Genomic DNA, 17,772 nt, shown 5'->3' with positions numbered 1-17,772 from the left:
ATTACGACACATTACAACTTACATTTCTACATATACTATTTAAAACTATGTATTAACAAGTGTAAAAATCAAAACCTTGTTACTAAAAGAGAATGTATACTTCCTCCGTTCTTTTTTACTTGACCCGCTTTGACTTTTACACTATTCACCACCCCTTCTTTGACTGTGTTTTGTGAATAATATGTAAGGAAAAACATATTTATGTTGGATCATTTTGAATTCGTCTCAATAAGTACTATCATAATATATAATTTTTATATTTTTTAATTATGGAGAATTAAAGCTATTGACCGTTAAAGTTTTGCATTGGCAAGCGTGATAAAAGAAACAGGTCAAGTAAAAAAGAATAGAGGAAGTATAAAGTACGGAGTATATCATTATCTTCTGATCACATCAGATGTACTCTTTCATCATATATAAGCTGTATACTTTTATAGTAATAATAAAAGTTTGTAGAGAGTAAGGAATAACTCAAGTGGATAGAGCTCCCCTCCCGATTTAATGTGATCTTGTGATCGATTCTCACCACTCGCCCTTCTGACTCCCTAACACGTAAAAGAAAAGAAAAGGGAAAAAAAATAAACTGTACCATGGTATTTATAGATGCTAAGAGATTGGGCCATGGTATTTATAGATGTTAAGTGTTCGTGGATTAAATGGTTGGACCATGGTTTAAAGTTTTAAACTACGTATAAGCGCGCGTTGCGTGCAGGGTGGTCAGCCCTTTTGGCTTAATTTTTCTTGGCTTGTGTTTGCACTTGACAAGGAGTTAATAGATTTATAGAGGAATATCTCTCTATTGCTTAGCTTTAATTTTTCTTGGCTTGTGTTTGCACTTCACATGGAGTTAATCGTTCGCTACCGAAGGCTCTTGTCTTTTATGTTGTAGAATATTCTCGGAAATGTGATACAACATGTTGCACCCTTATTTATTTAAGTAGTGAAAAAACACAACGTGCTAACACTTTATATAGGAATTTATGATATTAATATATCATTTACAATTTTGTTGTCCTTTAATTATTACAAATATTGTTAAGGTTTATTAGTTTTTAAATTGTACATTATTTGATGGCACGCACATAAACAACCACTACAAGAAAAATCACTTTTCGTAGCGATTGTACATTCGCTACAATATGCAAGTATGTTTGTGAAATAACTAAGGATGTTGTATCATTTTTACAATCGTCATGGTTTTCCCATATAAAATCGATACGGAAAACATAATAATACATATCCACACTTGTAGGGAATAATTTCAAGCCTTAATCCCACTAGCTTGAACCCCACTGTGATCATACACTAAAGTACGGTGGCGTCCAAAAGGGAAGAAAATAGAGCAAAAGAGTCGTCAACAAGTTTTTAAGGAACTTGTAAACCGTTCACGAGGTGAAGGTTATACCCCTTAACGATCCAAGAGATCGTCAACTCCATAAGGTCTAGAACCAAATAAGGGTTCGAGGATGAAGGTACAAATCCAACCTAAAAGAGATTGAACCTGCCCTAATAATAGGCCTCTACTTTATTCTGATCGTATTCATGTGCACTTTCTGACTAACATGCAATCAATAGGATTAACCCTAAGCATGTTTAATCTACGTTGGTTGAATATTAATACACAAATAAATCTATTATTGGCGATCACTTGAATTATAATCACATTAACCCTAAACAAGATTATTAAATATCTTATTAAGCGTGATTACAAGTACCAAATTCCCTTTAAGCATGCATAAAAGGCGTGATCAAGCAATAAATATAAATAATCAAGCAACACAATAAATAACCAATATCATGAATAATAATTATAATAATAATAATATCATCATAAATAAAATAATTATCATCAAAATAATAATAATAATAATATTCATAATCATAAATTATAACGATTATAATCATAATCATGTTCATGTTAATATTAAAGCATAATAATTGCAAGATCCTAGGCATGATACTAACAAGATTAATAACAAACCCTAGCATGTCACTAAGCAATATAAATCAAACCTTTAGCCCTAACACGATTCTAACAATCATAAATATTAGGAAGAACATAGGAAGCATCGTAGGAATCATATTTAATATTAAAAATACCCTAGACATGTTACTAGGAATATTATAATAACAATGTAAACATGAATTCTACATCATAATATCAATAAATCAATTAAAGTACTTACTTTGATGCTTCGTACCTCTTTCTAATAACAAAATACACACGTTAGTAACTTCAAGGAAAATAATAAACAAAGCAATTAAATTAAATAATTGAAAGAGTGATTTGGGACCAAACCCTCATAAATTAAACCTTTCACGTCTAGGGCGAAGGCAACTTCGAATATGGCTAGGTGTTTCTAGATCTTGCGAATGCGGAATTATTTATTTGAGAAAAGACTAGTTTAGAAAAGAGAGAGAGAGAATAATCAAGAAAATCTTGATGAGAGTTGGTGAATTGAAATAAGAATTGATGAAATCTCGTTATCGAAAACGGAGTTTTAATACGTTATTTATAGAGAAAATCAGCCAAAAAGATAAAATTAACAAAACAGAGTCTGACGCACGCAAAACAAGGTTGGCGCCAACCCTGGCTAGCTGGCGCCAGGCTCCAGTGGCTAGCGCCAGGCGCCAATGGCTAGCGTCTGGCGCCAAGCCTGGTTCCAGGCGCCAAGGCCTGGGGTTGGACGCCAGTCTTGATTTTAACACGTTTTCGAAAATCCGATAGATTTACCGTACTGGAAGATAAAATAATATAATTTCTCCGAAAATGCTATTTGATTTTGATTAAAACTCTGAAAAGTCAACAAAGGTGAATTTATCAATGCTAATTGAATTAGGAATGAAAAGAACCTTCTAGAAGAATCTAGAAGACTAAAACCATTCCTAATTGCATTAGGAATGATAAATCATATTAGGCCCTCCCCTAGATCATTGGGCCGTACATAAAGCTCAAACCGGGCCCAGTTTAGTAAATTGGCCATAATTTCCTCAATATTCATCGGAATTGGGCTTATAATATATCGTCGGAAAGGTCTTTGCAAGCCCCATCCAACTACACTATTATTGGACCCATATCATGGACCAACCAAACTGGATTGACTGTTTTCTTAAAATAAAGTTTTCAAAAACAGAGAGAAGAGAAAAGAAATAAAAATTTTCCGCAACACTAGACCTTTCCACACTTTCGTTTCATTCGATTATGATTCGACGTGAAAGGTACTCATCACTGGGTTTGGTTTTGGGGAGACACAAATGGGTGTCTACAACACTATTTTTACACATTTATATAATTTTGAGAAATCGTATCATTTACAATCGCCACTAAATCCTAAAAATCGATACGAAAATCCTTTTCAACACTAGATATATAAATATTGTTTGACAAATAGTACATAAAATATGTCATAGTTTATTGGTGAAACATTTAATATAATAGTTTGAGGTTGCATGTTCGAATCTTGTAAAGATCATACACAAGTTTTTTTTTTTTTTTTTTTTTTGAAGAAAATGAGTTAAACATTTATAGTGATTGTAATCGCTACAATATTCACCACGATTGGATGTAGTTTTTCGTATCGATTATTGAGGTCAACCCCAGCGATATTGAAAACCACTACTAAAGGCTAAGGCAACGGGGGATATTGTATCGAATGACCATTCGTTGGGAAAGCTTTTTGTTGCAATTACAATCGATACTAAAGGTTAAAATAATCGCTACGAAAAGGTTCTTTTCTTGTAGTGAACGTGGAATTTAAATGACATTCATATTAAATAATGATATTTGAGCAGATGTTATCAAGAGGTATAAATAACTTTAAAATCCTAAAATCGAAGGAAAGATTATTGCTTTAGTATTAGATACAAATATAGATATTAGATGGTCGTAGAACATTGAACTTACATTATTAAATTTTTAGCTACAACGAACATTTCACATATTATTACTCCGTATGACCAAACTCACAAAAAATTCGTTTGAAGAAAAATACGTTAAGTATTATTGAATCATGCAAATCATTTAAGAATTCTAAACTAGCTTAAGATATGAAGGGATGCAAATCAATTAAATATTATTTAATAATAATTTTGAAATAACACTGTCAAACTTTTGAGGGTTTTAAAAAATAATTATCATTAAATTAGAATTTAGTGGCTTTTTTTTATATTTCTACAAAACCACTATATACGCACATAAACCAAATAGTACGTATTAAAACTACCAGATCTACCACCCAAACCAAAGGTGTAACTACGTGCTAATACAACTTCTATGCAACAACTAACTCTTTCGCGTGCATCGCACGTGTAGGATACCCTAGTAAAGTTGAAAAATGCCCTCTAACACCAGCTCCACATCTACTCCTCAAATTCATATCACCATTCCTCTCCTCGATTATTCATTCGATTCTCTTCATTTCCATAGAAAATTTATAAAATGATTCAACAATCTCAGAATCATCTATGTTATTATTTTTTTTTTCTAATTTTTAGCTCAATTCGGATCTTTAGGACTAAAATGACCCCTATATATAACCTTAACCAATTATAGTATAATTTATAAGAATTTTTGGGCTACAATTTGCAATTTTTTTTTTTAAATAACTGCAATTTACAAAATACTAATTTTAAATGGCTTCAATTTGCAAATTTTCCTATTAACTATTATACTTCTTCAACTCCTCCGTATTATTGATAATTTATTTAAAGCTAACATTTTTTATTTTTTTTTTGGTGTTTAGAGAGCAACAAGGGCAGATGATGAGGATCGATCCCAAAATCTCTGGAATCGGATTGAAAGCTCTAACCACTTAAACTAACCCTCACTCTCATTTGAAGCTAAAATATATGTGTGTACGTAATACATTAGAACTTTAGAAATTAAAATATAGAAAATGGGCAAATACAATTTTAATTGCCAGATAAACGAATTTTTGTTTATCTAGTAGCATTTCTGTAAATATATTGAAAAAGCGTGGTCAATAACAATTAATTGTTAAACATATACATAATTCAGGATACACAAAACAATTACAAGCTAATATATAATAAAATTATCCACATATAATTTATTTTTTTGGTGAAAATTATCCGCATATAATCAGTTAATAGTAATCACAGTTAAGTCACAATGTTATACTATTAGGAACCCCTTTAGAGGTAACTCCTGATCCTGAGCTTGGCACAAACAACTCATATGGTGTAACACCAGCTCCACATCTATTCCTCAAATTCACATCACCATTCCTCTCCTCGATTACTCGTTCGATCCTCTTCAATTCCATAGAAAATTTATAGAATGCTTCAACAATCTCAGGATCACCTGACCAAGTTGATAGGTCTCGTTCACCTAAGTACTCCTCGTCAGGTGAATGTGCGGAGAGTATATCAACTACGGCCATAAATCTAGTCGCTTGTGCCAAACTCGGCAATGATGCAAAGAAGTACGCTTGTGGATTAGCCATAAATTTTTTATACTCTACTGGATCATAACATTGATGGGGCACTAGTCGCCTCATTAAGGGTGGACGTGTAGGAATGTACCCGCCATATGGATATTGCCCGAAGTTAAGGGCAGCATGTTGCGCGGAGGCTACCCAAATGAGTATTGTAAGAATTGAGGATAGATCATCTAGTGTATTGAGCTTCGGCCACCAGTTAGCACGTCGAAGATCTTCGTGGCCAACGTTGATGGATTCATTGTACCAACTTTGGAGTTCAATGTCTAATTGGATTTGTTGTGAATCAGTATAGTAGTAGTTGACGTATGTTTGGACTAGTTCTTCGATTGCGGACCATATTAGAAGTCCGTCATTTGCATAAGGGTAGTCTTCGATTAGTAATCTTAGCCCATGGGGTTGACTTGGATCCGACATCGCTACTCCCCTAAAAACATTGTAATATGAAAAAGTTAGTTATAACTTATATGTAGAGCGACGGAACATAAATTATTTGGGGAAATTCCCTGTTTCTCATGGTATGGTGAAAAACAAATTTGTTTATCATAATGGCATTTTCGTGAATAAATCAACAACTTTTTCATTATTGTATTATTGTGGGCTCCACAATTGAATAAAGTTGTTGATTTATTTACGAAAAATGTTATGTGAGACCATGAGATAGTGGGGCATCCTTAATTATTTGAGCAATTTTAAAGGAGGATTTTGAAGCGTAAATTAGTATAAATGTACGATTTTGAAGTGAGTATTTGAAAAATGTTTAGTAAGCTAAATAAATTACTTTATTGGAGGAAAGTCTAACCACATACAAATACAACACATATGTTCCATCATAAAATTGGTCAATTGGTAATAAGTGGATGTGTAGCCCACTGTAGTTATGTTAGTACGTACGACCGTACGTAGTGGTTAAATAACTCACCTTCGAATAAGATCGGAGGGAAGAGCTTCTAAATCAAAGCGCCACCAATCGCGGTATGCAGCACAGGGCAACAACATCGAATATTTTCCGGGAGTGAAATCATTCTCAATGATCCCTCCAGCATTAATAAGCGTCTCACGAGCCATTGCATTGACTTGGAGAGTATATTTCATGTGAGGATCAAGAAGCTTGTAAATTGGATGCATCACACTCAACTGTCGATGAGCTGCTATGATAAATGGTTCTATGCATGTATGGGTTCTCAACCTACAAATTTTATCAAACAACCATAGTCAATCAAAACCCATATCTCATAAATAGGATCGGCTACATGAACAAAATTTTATCAAACAACAAAATGAATATAATTAATTAATTCTACAAGTTGTTAGGCTTCATTATTATTTTTTTAATTATGACTTAGATAAAAAATGTGTTAAATAACAACTTAACAAGGTCCGTTTATTGGTATGTGGTTATAAGTGATGGTATAGATAGGTAATAAATTTATATTTAATTTTTTCATAAGCATCAAATTTCAATATGTAATCCCTATACACCTTAATTTTTTCTTTTGATAATTACCACCTTCTGTAATGTCCATTTTAGCAATTACCACCTTCTATTTTCAAAAACATCAAAAGTTACCATCTTCTTGCCTCCCAACTACCGTATGACGTCATTTTGGGCTCATTCTTTCCATTTCCTCCCTAATTCCCTCACATTTTTCATTCCTAACTCGATTCTCATCCTCCCTTTCACTTTTTTCCCCCAAACAATAAAAAATACTTCAATTCACTCCTCCAAATCAAAATTGACGAACAATTTTGGTGGTTTGGAGAAAAAAAGTGAAAGGGGAGATGAGAATCCAAATAGGAATGAGAAATGTGAGGGAAATAGGGAGGGAAGGGAAAGAATGGGCCTAAAATGACGTCACGTGGTAGTTGGGGGCAAGAAGGTGGTAATTTTTTATGTTTTTTAAAATAGAAGGTGGTAATTTTCAAAAAAAAAAAATAAAAGGTGGTAATTGCTAAAATGGATATATAACAGAAGGCGGTAATTATCAAAATACATCATCTAAATTTCCAGTCTCATCCATTTTGTCATTTCAAAAGTGGAGTGTTCGTTACAGACATTTAAGAAGATTAACACACTCTTGGGACAAATGAAATTCCACTACCAATGTAATGGACATACACGATCTTTAATTACCAAAATTCATTACCATGTTCATGATTTATATTTTATACTACATCCGTTTTTTATATTTTGCAACTTTGGAATATTTTATATCTCACAAATAAGACTCCAAAGTTGCAAAAAATATGAAACGAAGGTAGTAATTGCCTAGGTACCAAATGAATATTAGTGGTTGGTGTAAGTAGCAAATTTATTACATACCAATGGTTGACTAGTTGATGAACACCCGCATCATTAGCACAAACATGGGCTTTTGCAAGCTGCCAAAGCCAATTGGTGGTAGCATCAACAGGAGGAGTAAGAACCTGCTTCGTCGTTGCACCACCATGTGTTCGACTTAACTCGATAGCAATAGGCTTCAATGTCCCCATCTCTGTTAGAAAGAAGACGGTACGAGTTGCATGTGCTTTTCTCTCACTTTGGCTATTGATCTCATCAAGAAAGGGGAGGTATGTATCATGATAGTCAAGTATGAACAATTTGCTCTCATCTATTGCCTGTTAATATGTATATGTATATAGTCATTAGTACCTTTCTTATTAATAGCAACTTCGATCTTTCAATTACAGGCCAAATTTGATTTTAATGGCCAAGGTTTAAACTAAAATTCCAATAAATATACCTATTAGCTTTATATGCTACGGTTTTGAAAATGTACTTGTTACAAGGTTGAGGAGTGACGTGTTACATTATTATATAAGAGTACGTGACATATTGTGCAACTTAATAATAGCAACGCTGTGAATTGTTTTTAGTTTACAGTACCTGTTGCACAGGAAGTCCATTGAGATTGCTTATGATATGTTCTTCTGTGAGCGCTGATTCTAGAGGCCCATATATGGATGGGTCAAGTTTGCTTATCGGCGGATATACCTAAAATGCAAAAAAAAAAAAAAAAAAAAAAAAAAAAAAAAAAATGACAGTTTTCATGTACTACTTCTGTTATATTATAGTGCATATTTTACTTAGTATATCTCACAATTAATACACCAAAGTTACAATTAATTTATTATGTAACGGAGTAAGTAACACTTTTAGTGGGCACCAAAACTATGCTCATAATACTACCAATTTACCGTAAGCTTCTCTATATTGAGTGAATTCATGCCTGCAATTGGTTGACGCCCAAATTCATCATCCCTCACGACGAAACTGTCCCCTATAAAGAACCAAATCATGAATCGAGGTTATGAACCATAATAATGTATCGCGCAAAATAAAATTGATGGTAATGAGTCAAAACTAAATTTCTCTTAACGGAATTTTTTTTTTTTTTTTGTCACATTTACTAATTTCACTTACATATCAATCTATGTATTGTAATCGGATTAGGAAATGTATTAGAGAATACCTCCTATTTGAGATGTTTAATTCAATTACACTTACTCGGAATAGCCTTTGGAGGATCAAATTTGAAGTTATCCTCTAAGAGCTCTTTAGAGATCTTAAACGCTTTGAAAAGTGGCAATGATGGTTTTCCCTTAGATTTCAAGTGTTGTTTGTACAAAGAGTTAATATACGAGTACGACCCTTGGAAAGCATCCCCATTTTCTTCAGATATCATACAAAGCAATTGTGGAATTACATTGCGCACTCTCCCCTTGTTCTGGCGCATCTCTAGAGCCATCTTCTTAGACTCGTCAAATTGTTCATCTCTTGGTACATATATTGGAACTCGCGCACTCACGGGACTCTCTGCATTTGAATCTACCAAAAAAAACAAAAAAAACACTATGTCACGTTATTAGGTAATGTAACGTAAAACATTATGGTAGTCATATTTCAAACAACCACTATAAAATTTTCAAAGGTAGAATGAATAATACCGAATATTGATAGTGTTGAATATGTAGCATACCAATATTGGTTGGAGGGCGGCCGGTTCGACACCTTCTAGGATGTGGGTTGTTTTCTCCACCGAGGGTAGGCCTAGCATGTTCCATTCCTTTGTCTGGATCCCCTAAATCATTGTAAGTATCATAATCGTAAATTCTATCTGATACTCTTCTGGTTCCGCTTCCGTCTCCTCTTAGTTCCATTAGTTCTTTTTCTCGCAGTAATTGAAGTCCTCTTGGTGTCTTATTTGGTAAAAATACCTGTTCAACCAAGTTTATAGAGTTTAAAGTTACTATTTTACAGCTATTTCCCCATAATTGATTTCACATATAGATCGAGGGTACGTTTCTCTTGTTTATCTCTTTGATTGCTTTAAAACGTCAATCTAGGGGTACGTACTCTAGGTATTTCCATTATTAAAATTGGGGATTCATTGGTCATTTACCTATGTGATCTGATGACATGTTCATAATCCCACATTGACGATGACTCGGCTGAACACGTAAGACAACGGAGTTAACGCCAATACCTTCACTTTATAACCTTCTTCATTCTCTCTCCTCAAAGCTTCCTACCTTCATTAATCAATGACAGCTGCATAGAAACACCACCTCCACCTTTCTCTATCCACTAGTCTCCACGACCCACCCTTCACCAACACCATGTTTTTGTCACCCCTACTCTTTGGGGTTAACCAAACCCTTAATTTCACCTTTTATTTTTAGGGTTTTTGTTTGATTTGGCGGTAAAGTCGTCGGAAGTGGTGGTGTCAGTGGACAATTTAACGAAGGTAGATAGGTAGATAATGGTGTCGGTGGACATGATGAATTGAAGTGGTGTCAGTGGTAGCTTCAATGGAGGAAATAAGTGTCAGGTGGTTGTTTCAATGGATGAAATAAACGGCGTTTACGACAAATCGCTTGCCTACTTGTCTATATGCGCAGCTAACTCATCACAATCTAACTCCAAATCCTGAGTTGGCGAAATAAATTGACAAACTAAAGCAATCAAATTAACTGGGCATCTCTCTTAAATTAGACTCTTGCCCAATGCATATATTATGACCATATTCTACATACACTAAACCCGAATGCATATAATAAGACCAAATAAATACTACATACACTAAATCTCTAGCATGGATGCGCCATGACTAGTGTGTTCAGTGAACATCTTTTCCATAAATAATGACATGTCAAATCGTGCATCACATGTGCCAGGCCAACAAATACATACGAAGTATATAAAGTTAATTTAGAATGCTCCATATATACCTTATCAGAGAAGAAAATGCGTCTTTTTGGGTATATCTTCTGAGGTTGAATCCAAGAATTGCATTTAAATAGAACAATTCCTTCAAACCTAATGCTTTCCAAGAAGAACTCTTTTTCGTAGTTGTTACTGACTAAAATTGCTCCAGGAACACCAAAATTAGCGTCCAACAACAATTTAATTTTATATGTCAATTTATTTCTATCACTAAGTATACTTGAATCTTGCCATTGTAACACAGTTTTCTTGCTTACTTTTGCTTCCATTATGTTTTCTGCAAATGAAGATAGTTTAGCAAGGAAATGAAAAAAATAATCTTTAGATTTGAGCCCGTGACCTACCTTAGCTTTTTGTCACGCTCGCTCTTGATATTATGTCAAGTAACCAATTCAATAGAAAAAATAAATGATTAATTCAAGCATCTAATTCATTTAATACTACTTAATAGAGTACATAACATAATATTTCTCCGCCTCAATTACTATCTTAACTTTTAGTTGGTCTTCAAAAACTTAAGCTGACAATCGAAGCGTAGAAATATGTTATATACTACTCTATCAATGCTTTATCGCTAAAACAAACTAGGTTGTTTTATTTACCTGAATCGGTTTCCGTACTGACTAGCTGGAGAGTGACACCCCCGTCAACTTTCATGGATCGTTTATCATATACTAGAGCATTTATCCAGCTTAACCCAACCTCGGTCAAATGATCCATCTTACTCTTCCTTACAGTTACTTCTACAGTAGTCGGAAACACAGCCACTTTAGTTGTCACCGCAGCCTCATCGTCGTTATCAAACACCAGAGCTGCACTTGCATTCAGTGTTCGTCTTCTCATCTTTATATTTAGCCTTTTCTTAGAACAATCGCCAAATAATCTTGAGCTCAAAAATAGTTCACTATTGGTAGTTCGCTCAAATTTTACCATGTGTTTTTCTTGATTATCAACTTTCGTTGAGGTGAATAAAAAGGGCATATTAAAAGTTGTTGCTCTCATGTTGTCGCAGCTCTTTGCATGCATAGCTTACGTTCAAGAATTGTTCAGTTAACATTTATAGGCGAAAAACTGTTTTTTTAGTTGACATCTTTTTATTATCACGTTTGTCAACACATGTTTTTAACGCTTAATAACTCTTACTATCAACATTGTAAAATTATAAATAGTGGATATTAGTAAATAATACATCGAGACAATTCAAACAAGATGCTACATGACTATATTTTATTGTATCTATAAATCACAAATGCGAGTCAAAGTGTAGTGTGTGAATAGTTTAAAAGTCAAACTTTGTCAACTAAAAAAACGGAGGAAATATTTAGAAGTACTCCCTCTGTTCCTCCGTTTTTAAATACTTGTTTCATTTCTTTATACGCGGAGTTTTAGAATAAATTGGCGAAAGTAATAAAATATATACTCCGTTTTTTAATAAGTGTTTCGTTCCCTTTATGCATAAATATCGATATAGATACTTAACCAATAATATAAATTTAATTATCAATAAGTATAAATTCTAATAATGGAAATAAATAAAAATGTAAAAATCATTTTACATTGAATCAAACAAGGAATTTATTCTATTCCAAAAAAAAAAACAAGGAATTTATTGATTTTTTTTACTTCGTTTTGGTTAAAAAAAAAAAAAAAAAAAAGATTGTAACGGAGACAAATTTTTCTCTTGTAAAAAAAAACAAAAAACGTAGGCAAATTAAAGATAATATAGGACTTTAATAAATTGTACAACATTATTATATTAGGATAATTTTGCAATTGCAACAATAATATTGTAGTTATTGGAATATTTCAATAGCAACTTTTTGGTGCAACTGGTCACATCATGTGGCAGGGAATACCCGAGTTAGTTTATTAGGGGTTACTTGAAGGGTTCTAGCCGTGGTTACTCAAGGGGTCCACTCGATCAAAGGTTACTTGAGAGGTTACTCGGTCAAAGGTTACTCGAATTACTCGGTTATGGGTTACTCGAGGAGTTACTCAGTTATGAGTTACTCGAGTTAGTCGGTTATGGGTTATTTAAGGAGTTTGGCAAGGGTTTACTTGAGTAATCCGGTCATAGGCGGATCTATGAAGGGGCCTGGGTGGCACCGGCCCCCCCAAATTTTTTATTATATAAATTTATAGGTTAAATACAATTTTTATGCAATAAATAACATCAAATTAGCTTTGTCACAGTGGTAATGTATTGAGTTTGGACTAAAAGTCTTAGGTTCAAGCCCTTATACAAATATTCTACATCCGCCACTGAATCCGGTGATGGGTTACTTAAGAAGTTTGGTCAGGAGTTACTCGGCCAAGGGTTACTTGAGGGTTCAGTCATAAGGTTTTTTGAGGGGTACTCAATCAGGAGTTACTTGAGGGGTACTCAAGCAGGAGTTACTTGAGGGGTTACTCGGTCAGGAGTAACTCAAGTAACCTACAATGTATTTTGAGTAACCCTGGAAACTCGAGTAACTCGGGTAACCCCAGCAACTCGAGTAAACCTTTGACCGAGAAACTCGAGTAACCCCTGTCGCACAGTAAAGCAGGTCGCATACAAAAATTGTCATATTCCAATCTCAACTTTTAATATTTTGATATTAAATATTAACCATTTATAGAATTGACTATTTTTTTTTATTAAAATATACAAGTATTAAAATTACTTTTTTTTTTTTTCCTTGAATATTTTTTTTTTTCCTTGAATAAAATGAGCGATAATAATAGATCAATTACTTTTAAGAAAAGCCTTAATTATTTTCCCCAATACTTTCTTTCGATATTTTGTTAATTTTGCAGGAAAGAAGATATAGAGTAATTAATTGTGGAGATGAATTATCTACTCTAATTAATATTCTTATTCTTGATGAAAATGCAAAGTTAACCATGTTGATTTTCTGCTGTACAATTAATGGATATTGCGGGAATTGCTGGGTTGATCATATCAAAGTTAACCATGTTGATGAAACTGCTTAATTTGGCGATACAAACAAGGGTGTTTTTGAGGGAAAAAAAAACAAACAAACAAACAGTTATTTTTAAATAAAACAATTAACATTATTTTTTCCTAAATTGTTTGTAACAAACAAATAAATGAACAAGATTTATCCTTAAATTTTATTATAGCACTTGAATAGTCTTTCTATTATACTCCCCATATTATGTTTGTTGATAAATTTAGGATGGAATCGAAATTGTGCAACTGTGTTTGACTTTTTTCTTTTTAAAAAAATGTATAACTGTGATAAACGTTTAAACAATTGAAACTTTGAAATTTAAATTTAAATATTTTGTGTGTCACAAGTTCACAACTTTGATATGACCATTGTATCTTTTTATTTGATTAAACGTTTAAATTATTGAAGGCCTGAAAGGGGGAATAGAATCCTCACGAAATTTTTTTGTGGTGTTAAATATGTGGCCATCGTTATCAAGTTAGATGATTGGAGATTTGCAGCAGATTTTCATCATGTCAATCGTTTATTTATCTTATGCATGTACTATTTGTGGATTTTATCAATTAATTATGATGTTAAACATCAGCAAAACGAGTCAACAACACTTCATAATTACGTACAAGTCCGGGGGCCAAATATGTCGTCTCATTAGTTTGTAGTTTTGTACCACTCCTTCTCTATACCACAAGTTTTCTTCACCTTATTGTAACTTTTTTTTTTGTGCTTATTGTAACTTTTTTTTTTTTTTTTTTTTTTATCTAATATGGATTTATTTTTTTCTTATTTAATCTGATTATCTGATTTGACTAAACTAATCTCTTTTTTTTTTTTACTAAACTAATCTAATATTGCGCTAATTTTTAAGGAAAAAGAATTATCAAATTGGGTCTTATTAGACTTGTATTTAGGCCTGTACAAAACTATCCGATAATCCGATCTGCAATCGATCCGAATTTTGGATATCCGATCCGAGTTTTCATTTCGGATCGGATATTCGATTCGAAAAAGCGAATATCGGATGCGGATTTGGATATTAATTTTCAAAATTTCGAATATCTGATATGTGAAAGATATCCGAAATATAATGTCTAAAATAGTGAAATATATATAAATTTTTTAAATTGTTCATATAAAACTAACCTTGTATTATTAACTTATTATAATATTCTTAACTAGTTTTATCCCCGTGCAAATGCAGGGATTTATAATAATAAGACTTGAAAATAAAAATAAATGAATAAATGAATAAAATTCAATTAAAATGGAGTTAGTTTAAATGAAATGGCTTATATGTAACATTTTTTATTTTTGAATTTGAATTCATATCATGTCTATCCTTAAAATTCTCTTGTTAGATACATTATTTAAAATATTTTATAAATTATTGTAAGTTTTTTTTCATTAAATTTTTTTTATCATGTTATTTTTTAAGGGAAAAAAAGAAATTTAAAAAAAAAGCTAAAAAATATTTGGGCGGGAAAATTTTTGTTGTGAATGTGACATGTGTACTTAAGGGATAACTCTGGTGATTACTTTAGTATATAGTATAGATAGATATATTTGATGATAATAATATATATTGCAAAAGGACTACTTTTTTTGTTAAAATATGTTGTACAAAATAGCGATTAAAAAATGGTAAAATTAGTGAAATTTAGAATGTAATCCTAACAACTTTACTTAATACTAGTTTTGTGCCCCGTGCGATGCCCGGGTTGTTTATAGACTTTTAAGATAAAAAGTATATTATGATTCAATTTAATTGAAAATAGAATTCTAAATTAACTTTTTTTTTTTGCTACAAAGTGAAAAATTAAAACACTAAATGATGTTGCCTTATGGCCTAATTATAAGTTTATTATTTGGTATTTTATCGAAAATAAAATTCTAAACTAACAATCTTATTCTAAATTAATTATTTTATCTTATGAAGTCTATCCAAATATATCCAAGGTGGTGCGACATTTGACGATTTTTAAGTATGAAGTCTATTAAAATCTATCCAAGGTGGCGTGACACTTGGCGAAAATTTGGAATGCCAAGTGTCGCTATTTCGTGACCTGGCTAAAAGTTTAGCTTTATATATTAGTTATATGATATGATTGGATAATACTACCTCTGTTACAGGTTATGTGCAACGATTAGACATTTTCCCTCTCTACTTTTTGTCAAATCGTTGCACATAACTTGTAACAGAGGTAGTAGTAGATACCCGAAGGATTCGATCCGAAAATTTTAGATATCCGAATAGAAAATATGTAATAAGGTCTTAAAATAAGATGAACTAATCTTCATTGATCCACCTCATGACCTCATCACTTTTAACGATTTTGTTAATCAAACCAAAGTAGTAATGTTAGTTTATGCGTCCCCGGCTCCCCCTCCCTGCTTTCATTTACACAGCTCCATTGGCCATGACAACCACCACTGACACAATTCTATTGCTTCCTCCTTTACGGGCCCTTACCCATGACATCTTCATAAATACAATCCACTATAATTAGTGAGTTTGTTTTAAAGACAATTAATCGTTTCGTTTTAAAGACAATTTTCATAATGGTTAAAGTTGTGCATGGGACATGCCAGTCATAATAATGCACTAACTATTTAGATATAGAAGGAGTAATACATATTATTGCAATGTACTGTGTGTGGCAGAAGAGCCGGTTCAACGTAAATTGTCTTTAAAACAAAAAGGTTAATTGTCTCCGAACTTACAAATTACTGTTGACCCAAAGCCAAGTTTAGTGCATCTTCTATATTGCGAAGCTGCATATATACTTCTGTATTGAAAGGTAGTTTCCACCTTATAGCAATGAAAAGAATAATAAGATGAGTGACTTCCTGAAAAGTCCTTATGTTGGTTCATATAGCCGATCCTACTAATGGGATAAAGGCGTTTAAGTACAAGAAGACTCGATTTTCCATGTGAAGTTGGCCAGTTGGGCATGCATGGGTTGGTCGTTTTTCCACAGATTGTGTGGCAATTAGTATTATGTGCACCATGGTGCACCTAGAAATAGGTGCACCACGACTATACTTTTAAACATTTAGTAAAAAAAAATTGAACATTTTACAAAAAAAATGAACATTTAGTAAAAAGAATATGAACACGTCACAAAAATTGAACATAAACATGCAATTTTAATGTTCATATTTTATCAAAAAATGTTCATTTTGTATACATTAAATGTTCAGTTTATATTACAAAACTATTGAATTATTACGAGTCAGTTCAAAATTTGTCTGACTCGTAATAATTCAAAAGTTGCGATTGTTCAGATTTTTTTACTAAATGTTCAAAATATTTTATTGTTCATATTTTTTTACTAAAAGTTCAAAACTATAGGCGTGGTGCATTGCGATTGTTTAGACTTTTTTTTAATAAATGTTCAAAATTGTGATGTTCAGATTTTTTAACTAAATGTTCAAAATTCTTGATTGTTCAGATTTCTTTTACTAAATGTTCAAAAGTATATGCATGATGCATTGCAATTGTTCAGATTTTTTAACTAAATGTTCAAAATTTGCGATGTTTAGATGTTTTTACTACATGTTCAAAATTTGCAATTGTTCGGATTTTTTTACTGATTGTCAAAAGTATAGGCGTGGTGCACCTAGAAATAGGTGCACCATGGTGCATCTTAAAATTTGCGATTGTGTGGACTAGCCAATGGGTACACGATTGGTTTGGGCCTTGGTAAGGCCCATTGATTTTCATGCAATTGCCCACGTGGCGGGTCAGGTTTTTTGTGCTAAAAATGAGATTTTTAAAAAGACGTTCATGCATGCCCATAGTGTCTATAGGCATGCATATTATGCAATGTCGAGCAATTAAGCTTTTTGTTAATAATAACCAGGCCCGGCTTTAAGGAGGTTTTTCCTCACACACGTAACAGGGCCCCCAAAACTCAGGGGCCCACAATTTACAAAAAAAAAAAAAAAAAAAAAAAAAATACTTTGCCTATTCATCTTCTTCCTCGTAAAAACCTCCATTTTGAAACCAAAACCCAAAAAATCTTCCTATCCAAAATTCAATCTCTTTTGTCTTTTGATTTCCAAAACAAAATTAAATTGACTCAATAATTATCACTCATAAACGCCTAATTTGCCTAATTATCTCCAATTCACT

General features: G+C 32.6%; 1 protein-coding gene across 1 annotated transcript; it reads right to left on the bottom strand.

Annotated features, from left to right (window-relative positions):
• Positions 1-5,126: 5,126 nt before the first annotated feature.
• Positions 5,127-11,619, bottom strand: LOC145637210 (linoleate 13S-lipoxygenase 3-1, chloroplastic-like). Its single transcript, XM_081688687.1, has 9 exons — positions 11,289-11,619; positions 10,692-10,963; positions 9,440-9,677; positions 8,962-9,288; positions 8,658-8,740; positions 8,347-8,454; positions 7,783-8,078; positions 6,382-6,648; positions 5,127-5,886 (listed from the first exon to the last, which is right to left on the bottom strand). Exons 1-9 carry the CDS (start codon positions 11,617-11,619, stop codon positions 5,127-5,129), a joined length of 2,682 nt encoding a protein of 893 aa, XP_081544813.1.
• Between the last annotated feature and the right edge of the window lie 6,153 nt (positions 11,620-17,772).

The sequence above is a fragment of the Chenopodium album genome, chromosome 6 (genome assembly GCF_948465745.1).
Source record: "Chenopodium album chromosome 6, dcCheAlbu1.1, whole genome shotgun sequence".
NCBI lineage: Eukaryota > Viridiplantae > Streptophyta > Magnoliopsida > Caryophyllales > Amaranthaceae > Chenopodium > Chenopodium album.
The sequence above is the reverse complement of the archived record's forward strand: the minus strand, read 5'-3'. Positions and strand labels throughout refer to the sequence as shown.